This window comes from Zalophus californianus, chromosome 7, assembly GCF_009762305.2.
Source record: "Zalophus californianus isolate mZalCal1 chromosome 7, mZalCal1.pri.v2, whole genome shotgun sequence".
NCBI classification, from domain to species: domain Eukaryota; kingdom Metazoa; phylum Chordata; class Mammalia; order Carnivora; family Otariidae; genus Zalophus; species Zalophus californianus.
The window spans coordinates 145295848-145304668 of NC_045601.1; the positions used below are offsets into that span (position 1 = coordinate 145295848).

At 47.5% G+C, this 8821-nt stretch overlaps 1 protein-coding gene across 4 annotated transcripts; it reads left to right on the forward strand.

The window, feature by feature from the left end:
- ZNF165 (zinc finger protein 165) lies at positions 1-7239 on the forward strand. Of its 4 annotated transcripts, XM_027602182.2 has the most exons (5): positions 914-1628; positions 2781-2919; positions 3701-4184; positions 4472-4607; positions 6257-7239. In XM_027602182.2, exons 3-5 carry the CDS (start codon positions 3774-3776, stop codon positions 7159-7161), a joined length of 1452 nt encoding a protein of 483 aa, XP_027457983.2. In that variant the 5' UTR covers positions 914-1628; positions 2781-2919; positions 3701-3773; the 3' UTR covers positions 7162-7239. The 4 variants fall into 4 exon arrangements, with proteins under 4 accessions (XP_027457985.2, XP_027457983.2, XP_027457984.2 ...); XM_027602184.2 differs by lacking the exons at positions 914-1628; positions 2781-2919 and adding an exon at positions 1-650; XM_027602183.2 differs by lacking the exon at positions 2781-2919.
- Positions 7240-8821: the final 1582 nt, after the last annotated feature.

An 8821-nucleotide genomic window follows, 5' to 3' on the forward strand; every position in this document is an offset into this window, starting at 1 on the left:
CTTGCCTTGAGACAATGCTTTTCCTTTGGCTAAGAACTTCCTTGCTCCAAGCTCTTTCCTATAAAAATCTTCGATTTTTGTACCGCTCCACGCTCCTCTCTACTTACTACGGCCTAATTAATAGGATTAGATCTTCATGCTTACTCAGTTGAATTTTGGTTAACTCCGCACACGAGAGGAGGTACTGAGAGCAGCAGTGAACGCAAGTTACCGTCAACATTCTAGTCCTCACGCACTGGCCCGCCGCTTTCGGGCCACGCACAGCCCGTCGCGAGGCCGGGGTATAACCGGCCACGTTTGTAAACCTGCGCTCCCGGAAGCCCAGGAGGGCTTTGCAAGGGTGAGGTCTGAGCGCGGTGCGTGGGCTTCCGTCCCCCGCCCCAGACTGAAGTCCAGGCGCGGCCGCGTTTCCCGCTAGGCAGGGGTGCAAGGACCCCACCCCAGGGCCCCGAACACTTCGGGAACCGCGGAAGCCGCCTGGGAAACGGGAGGCAGAGCGCGGGAAAGACGCCAAGACTTCCGGGAGTCGCAGGCCAGAGCCAGGCCGCCTTCTGCGCAGGCTCAGAGCCCACGAGGACGGAAGCTTTGAGAGCGGCTGCAGCGCCGTGCCCCCACCGGAAGTGTCCGATCGGAACCACCCTGTAGGAGAGGTGAGTCCGGGTTTGGGACCCATGCGTCCGGCCTTTTGTCCCCTCCAAGCACCTAGTCCCTACGACTTTACTTCGGGACTGCAGCAGCCCCGCGGCGCCCTGGCGCCGGGACCGCGGAGGAATCCCGAGGAAAAGTGGGACTGAGACTCGCGTGCGGAGGACGCGGCGTCCGCCTGCTTCCAGAGGGGCGGCGGTTTCCATGGTCCCCGCGCCGCGCGTTACGTCACCGCCGCGGGCGGGTTGGGGCGGGGCGCCGGGCGGGGGCGTCGTGCCGCGGGCCGGGGTCGGTGACGGGAATGGCGAGCCCTGCGGCGACCTCGGCTGGGCGGCCTCTTGCCTGCGGGAGCTGCACGGGAGCCCGCCCCGACGCCCGCCCTTCGCGGCAGGAGCCCCCGCCTGCTCGTAGGGAAAGCGGGGCGGCCGGACACAGTGGATGTGCCGGGGACGCGGTGGAAGCGGCGGAGACGGTCCCAGGGCCGGCGGTGGGCGGCACTGCGGCGCGCTTCGCTGCGGGAAGCCTTCCCGGCCGCTCCCCCGCGCGCCCCGGCGCCCGCCCTGCCGGCCCGATCCCTCCTCCCTGTCCGCGCCCGCGGCGTCGCGAGGCCCTCGGGCTTTCCTCCCGCTCGGCGAGTGTGAAAACTCGGAAAACGGGGGCGCATGGCCCTTCACCTCATGGAGCAGCGGTCACCGAGGAAGAAAAACAGCCAAAGCTGAGCATCATTCGAGCTGACGTGCGTTGTAGCCGCGGGTGCTGTGGAGGCACTGCGCAGAGTTGTCGCTCCAAACGCGGTGCCCGGCGAGCTCGTCCCTCCCGCGGCCGGCCGGCCGCCCCCCTTGCGCGGCCCGCCTTCATGCCGTTGGGATCTTTCCCCTCTGCGTACCGCGCGTCGGCGCCTCCGCCTCCGGCCTTCGCTACCCCGCGCGGACTCTCTCCGCCTCCGAACCGTAGGGCACTTGGTGCCGCTGCCCTACAACTCGGTTAGTCCCTCAGCCTCGGCAGTTACCAGCACTGCAGTGTGTTATATGTGAAACATCTTCAGTTACTTAAATGTTTTTAATCCACGTGGGTGTTATGTCCTTTTTTCCCGACTGTTTTTACAAACTCAAGCACCATTTAAGTCCTTACGGTTGTACATCGGAATACGGATTTTCCAGGTATACCCATACTGACCCAGACAGTATCCCAAGAATCACTTTCTAACAAAGTTCCCACATGATTAATTAATCAGCTGGGAACTCAGACTTTCTTGGAAACCGTTACTGTACGACTTCTAGCCCGAGCTTGGCTTGTGTTCAGATTCTTAATAAAGTACATGTCCGAGCAAGCATCAGCAGTCAACTGGTGAAATGTGTAGTAGAAGGCCCCGCAAGCTCGGTATTTGCATTCTGCTCTTGCACTCTCGGCTTCACATCTAAATTCCTGTCATTCAGTTTTTCAGTGCAGAAACCAGGCATTCCTGTGTGCTAAGACTCAAGGAACTGGTATTTAATAACAAGACTCACAGTTGACAGATAAGCAAGTCATGGTGCTGGTTTATTATGTTTAACTTTATTGGTGAGATGATAGGACTTAATGTCCAAGATACGGACTGAGCCACGAAACTAGGGAGGTAGAGAAGGAACTGTTGGGGTAACAGGAAACCTATTTGAGACCTTTGCAGAAGGAACTAGTTAACACTGATTGAAACTGTTAGCCCCTGGCTCTCAAGAAAAGTTACCCTGGGGCACCCAGCTGGCTCAGTTAGTGGAACAGGTGATTCTTGATCTCAGGGTTGTGAGTTCCAGCCCCACCTTGGGTGTAGAGATTACTAAAACCTTTTAAGGGCGCCTGGGTGGCTCAGATGGCTAAGCATCTGCCTTCGGCTCAGGTCGTGATCCCAGGGTCCTGGGATCGAGCCTGCTTCTCTCTCTACTGTTCCCCCTGCTTGTGCTCTCTCTCTCTCTGTCAAATAAATAAATAAAATCTTTTTTTAAAAATCTTGTAAGAAAAAAAAAGTGACCCTTATTACTTAAGAGATTTATAAGTAATCCTAGGTCCAGATTTTGAATTAATAATTACCATTCCAAGCTTGCATTTTCCTCACACTTGTATAAGTATGGCCTCTCTATGTCTCTCTTTTCATATTGCAGTCCATCCTAGAAATGAACAACATGTTAATCTCCACAAACAGTATTTGTCAGGTCATTCTGCTCAGAAGCTTTCCTTGGCTCCCCAGTGCCTAAAAGATAAACTCTGAATTCAGGATCTTGGCATTTGAGGCTTTCTATGGTAAGGCCTTTGCCTCTGTGATTTCCTTATACAAACCTACTGAACGTTTTCCTTTCCCACTTGTGTGATCCTACCATTAACCAGTTCGGGCTGTTTCCTTGCTTGTAATTTCCTATTTTTCTCTCTCCCACATCCTATCAAATCCTTTCCATTCTTCAGAAGTTAATTTTTTCATTAAGTTTTCCCTGATCATTGCAACCTGCTAGACTTTGCATCTCCTGTTTTGTGAAGCACTTTATTGTTTTTCTATGCTGCGCCTTGTTGTCTTTATGACTTACATATAATTTAATTGCATGTGGCATGTTAACATGCAGCATTGCCTTAAATTTATAAATCTTATATTTATTGTTTCTACTTTAAGATATTTTGTTTTTATGGGTGCCTGGGTAGCTCAGTTGATTAAGAGTCCATCTTTTGATTTCTGCTCAGGTCATGATCTCAGGGTCATGGGACTGAGCCCAGCCTTGGGCTCTGGGATGGGCTAGGAGTCTGCTGGAGATTCTCTCTCTCTCCCTCTCCCTCTGTCCCTCCCTCCGACCCACGCACATGCGCCCTATCTCTCTCTAAAATAAATGACTCTTAAAAGGAGGTATTTTGTTTTTAAATTTTAATTTTAAGCTGCTTTGAGGTAGAAATTATGTGACAGTTGTATTCCACAAAGTATTTCAGTGCTTTTACATATAGTAAATGCCTAGTACACTTCCGTGTAATGGAAAATGACTATTTCTGTGATGTGATCTTTCATCTTCATAGACAGTAATAGTTATTTTTTATCCCTTAGAAGAGCCCTTGAAACTGCATAAGACCGTTCACAAAGCAGAAGTGGGTTTCCTGGTAATACATTTCATCCAAAAATGACAACAGAATCAAAGAAAGCTACAGCTCAGAAACTTCAGGAGAATGAAGGACTTCTGATAGTGAAGATAGAGGAAGAAGATTCTGTCTGGAGGCAGGACACTTGCCTCCAGAGAAGCGATCCCCTCAGGCAGGAGCTCTGCCGGCAGCTTTTCAGGCAGTTCTGCTACCAGGATTCCCCTGGACCCCGAGAGGCGCTGAGCCGGCTCCGGGAGCTCTGCCATCAGTGGCTACAGCCCGAGACCCACAGCAAGGAGCAGATCCTGGAGCTGCTGGTGCTGGAGCAGTTCCTGACCATCCTGCCCGAGGAGCTGCAGGCCTGGGTACAGGAACATGACCCAGAGGGTGGAGAGGAGGTGGTTACCATACTGGAAGATTTGGAGAGAGGCACTGAAGAAGCAGTAGTCCAGGTACTCAAGGGATGGGAGATCTAAGACCTCCACATGGATGGAGTCCCACAGTGGGAGGAAAGGGCCTGAGATTGAACGCCTGGGGAGACCTGCAGGGGCTGTTAGATCAGTGTGCCTTTCTGTCTCCTTTCCACCACATTTGGTGCTGTGCCACATTTTACATTTAAGTCAGACTTAATCCTTCTGCAGTTTTGTATTCCTACAGGAGGTTCTCTTTGTTTTTGGAAGATGTTCAAATACCCAGCAGGGATTCTCTCACAAGCCCAAATGTACTTTATTTTTCTCAGGTTCCAGTCCATGCACATGGACAAGAGATATTCAGGAGAAAGGTGGTACCTCCTGGACCAGCACTTAGTGTCCAGTTGCAGCCAGTGGACCCCAAGACCCTTCATGGTTCTTCAGCACCCCTTCTTCTGGATGGTGGTAAGAGGCAGTATTGCATGCAATTCATGTCACTGAAGGAATGGGACTGTGAATGTCCCTTCTCAGAGTAGCCTCAGTTACCATAGGTGGTCCTTTCCTTTATCACCCCATGAAAAGTACAGAACTTTTTCCCTATGTGTCATTGACTAATTAAAACAAAAACAGAGAGAGAATTTGGTTCCTTTACCAGAATATTTACATTTTCCCATTTGTTCTTCATCCAGAATATTTCCAAAACGCAGGATATTTTTATGAGTAAGTTAAAGGAAAGAAAAATAAATGCATGAGAAAACGTCAGGGAATAAGTAAAGAAACAAAAGAAAAAGGAAGAAACGCATCAGGAGAAACAACACATTTTAGTAGAGAAGCAGATACATAATGATATACTGGGAAGTGTAATATAATTCACAGATACATAGAACAAGATCCACATTATTGTCTCTTTTATTGTATTTTTGGTCTTAGAAAGCTTCCATGTTTTTATAGGAAGTCAGCATACTTCAGGTGACTACCTCCATGGAATACTCATCACTGTTCTAAGACTCCTCTGTTTAAAAAGTTCATGGACTCAATATTACTTTAGGTGTGAATGATCTCAAAAATAAACTCAAGAATAATTACAGCCAGTTTTGGGGGCACCTGGGTGGCTCAGTCGGTTAAGCGTCTACCTTCAGCTCAGGTCATGATCTCAGGGTCCTGGGGTCAAGCCCCAGGTCAGGCTCCCTTGCTCAGCGGGGAGTCTGCTTCTCCCTCTCCCTCTGCTCTCTGTCTCTCTAATAAATAAATAAATAATCTAAAAAAAAAAAACAACAATAATGATCTTTAAAAAATATATAAGTAAATAAATAGGTAGATAAATAAATAAATTAGTCAGTTTTTTAAAAAATACCCAAATTCTGCTTTCCAGTTTGTTCTGGAGACATTCCATCCACTCCATCCAAAATCATGTATTTCCCCCAGCCTGAGACCAGCATGGCCTAACCACCTTTCCTGCCTTAGCATATTCTAGACAAAGGAAACCCTACAAAAAGAGGGGTTGCTTGATTGAAGCACAATATAGAGTCATAAGTATTGTGTAAATTTGTGAGCCAGAAGGCAGGAATTGTGAGGACTTAATCATAAACGGATTCTGGAAAACAGGCAGAGGAGTTCAGGTGTGTTGTGGAAGAAAAGAGAGGGAAGGTTTCTGAGTCGGGTATAGGAAGGGACAGGATTTTAAAGACAGTTGGTCTGGTGAGGGTATTCAGGATGACTAGGGAGAACAGCTCAGAGCCAAAACAGTGGGAGGCTGAGACAGTCCCCTAGAAAGGAAGAGTGACAAGGATAGTGATAGCAGAAATGTAAAGAAGGGGATGTGTTCAGGGTACATTTAGCAGAAAGTGCTTATAGAACTTGATTAGCCATGGACGATGAAGAAATGGGTGGGTCGATAGATGGTTGAAGGTTTTCCCCTCCCCAGGCATTCTACTTGCTTTTACCAATTTTTCTCTTTTGTGTCCTTGTCCATCACACCTTTCACTTGAAAGGCCACATTTTTAGAGTAGCCAATTGAAGTACCAATATGTAACTGTCTTGTGTATATCTCAAAATTGTTTTTTCTTCCAACTCAGCAAACAGATATTTACCAGTTTGTCTTTTCATTCTTTTAGATAATGAGAGTGAAAACAATGGATCCATGCCAAAGTTGGACATTTATGAAGAAATGGAATCACAGAGGATTCTATCAAGAAGAATTTCAGGATTCATGTCAGAAGGATCTCCTGAACCTCAAGACATCTGTAAGTCTGCAGGCAGATTAAAGAGGCAATGGGAAAAAGAATCAGGAGGGTCTCAGAGACCATCATCTGCTCCGGATGGAGGTTTTAGTAAAATCCTTACCCACAAAAATACACTGACAGGTGACATTAGCCATGATGGTTGTGAGAGAAGCTTAAACCTGAATTCAAGTGAATTGACACACCAGAAATCTTGTAAACACAGTACCTATGACCAAAGTTTCAAATGGAATCCAGAATTTATTAAGCATCAAAGAATTTATGCCGGAGAAAAAATTCACCAATATGGAACATCTCTCAAGAGCCCAAATCTTATTAAACATGCAGCAATTTTTAGTGGGGAGAAAACCCACCAGTGTAATGAGTGTGGGAAAGCTTTCAGACACAGCTCAAAGCTAATCAGGCATCAGAGAATCCACACTGGAGAGAGGCCCTATGAATGTAATGAATGTGGGAAAGGCTTTGGGGGGAGCTCAGATCTTATTAGACACCAGAGAATTCACACTGGGGAAAGACCCTTTGAGTGCAAAGAATGTGGGAGAGCATTCAGCCTGAACTCACATCTTATCCTGCATCAGAGAATTCACACCAGAGAGAAACCCTATGAATGTAGAGAATGTGGGAAAACCTTCAGAGTGAGCTCACACCTCATTCGACACCTGAGAATCCACACTGGAGAGAAACCCTATGAATGCAGTGAGTGCGGGAGAGCCTTCAGTCAGAGTTCACACCTTCGTCAACACCAAAGAATTCACAAGAGGGAAAACCTGTTAATGTAAAGAACTTAAATTTTTATGGAAATGCGAAAGAAATAGCAACATGAAAAATACTGAATAAAAAATATGGAGTGAGATGAATGACTGAAAGACGAATGTCTCTTTTCTCTCGTTCTCTGGCTTATGGCCTTCACTATGGGGGAGAGGGGAGGCTTTCTATGGGACAGGATTTTCCTCTCTACTGCTAACTGCTGAGGTCAGGCCAGGAGAGCGGAATTTGGAGGAGGCTAATAAATAGGTGTGTCTATGGCAATGGAGTTAGAGGGGAAAGGACTGTCTTGGGAAGTAACCATGATTACAGTGTGGAGGGGAGAAGATTCAGTAAAGCTGATCATCAACACTAGTTAGTGATTCTCCTCAAGAGGAAGTAGGCTAAGCCCTGAAGGGGAATAGTTGGAGCAATACACAACAGAGCTTTCAGAACATTAAATGAAGGCACAACAAAACTAAATTAGAAAGTCATGTCAAACGAGAGGACCTGCACACAGTGGCATTCCAATATGTAGACCAAAGTCTGTGTCCAGAGGTCATGCCAGGAGGTAAACCACAGGAGCATCCGAGGCAAGAGGCCAGAATCCAGAGAGACTCAAACAGGACAGGAGAGAAGTAAATTAGGCAGGAGTTGGGGTTAGAGGTAAGGGAAGGTAGTCACATTGAATTCAACCTCGGATTTGGAGGAGACAAACGGTAACATAACTTTGATCTTACTGCCACATATGCCTGGGTTTTGGCACTTCCATGGGGTGAGTAGACAAGAGACTGCAGTTCTGGGGAGCTATCTGGACAGAAACAGGGTTCTCTGGCTACTGACAATTGTGGAAGAGGGCTGAGGGAATTAGCACTAAAGGTAAAGGTCCTGAAACTTTCATTACTGCTGGCTGCTCTTCTTTCCAGAAAAGACAGTGTTGAGAGGGTTGGTATCCAAGAGAAGAATGGAGAGTGGAATCCAACAAGTAGGAACTCCACCAGTGATTTCAGGATATAAAGGCAAATCCTGCTCTACTGTTTTCCTGTTTGATAGGCACGTTTTCCCTAATGTGAAAATAAAAGCAACTATATAAGGCTTAAAGTCCCATTGTATATATAATGTCTTTATCTGAAAACTAGCAAACAACCCCCAGTGTAGAATTACCACAATCCAACGTACAAAATCTTCCACCAACAGGCTTTATTAAAAATGCCTTAGCATTTGCTTTTCAATCCTTGAACTAAAAATGTCCTGATAGCATCTAAGTAACCCGATGTGCGGGTGTTGTGGGGGTACTGAACGCAGTTTCCTGTTGCACGTGTACTGTGCTAATGCAGCCTATGTCGTGGCTGTTACAAGCGCTGTTCATGTGTTCCCTTCTGTGGTTGAGAAAACGGAGCTGGGAGTGTCCTGCTCGGAATGCATGAACAGCAAGTGCTGGAAGCAGGAGTCAGACACGTGCTGTTCCCGGCCTCGTGCCTAATCCTCAACCTTGATAATGTCCCTGACAGAATCACCACGTGACGTGACACCAAAACAGACGGCACTCATGCACCACTAAAGTGGGGGACACGGTTCACACGTCGTTCGCCTTTCAGAAGGTGAAAGACCACACGCAACTCTTCATGTGGGGGATCGTCTGTGCACAGGGTGCCCATTTTCTGGTCAGGATCAGAAGTCTTACCTGTAGATTTG

What these genes read in the sequence shown, in the direction of transcription:
- ZNF165 (XM_027602184.2), top strand. Translation starts at nt 3,774, where the DNA reads ATGACAACAGAATCAAAGAAAGCTACAGCTCAGAAACTTCAGGAGAAT. An exon ending in CTGAAGAAGCAGTAGTCCAG is followed by an intron (nt 4,185 to 4,471) that starts GTACTCAAGGGA and finishes TATTTTTCTCAG; the next exon opens with GTTCCAGTCCATGCACATGG. An exon ending in ACCCCTTCTTCTGGATGGTG is followed by an intron (nt 4,608 to 6,256) that starts GTAAGAGGCAGT and finishes TCATTCTTTTAG; the next exon opens with ATAATGAGAGTGAAAACAAT.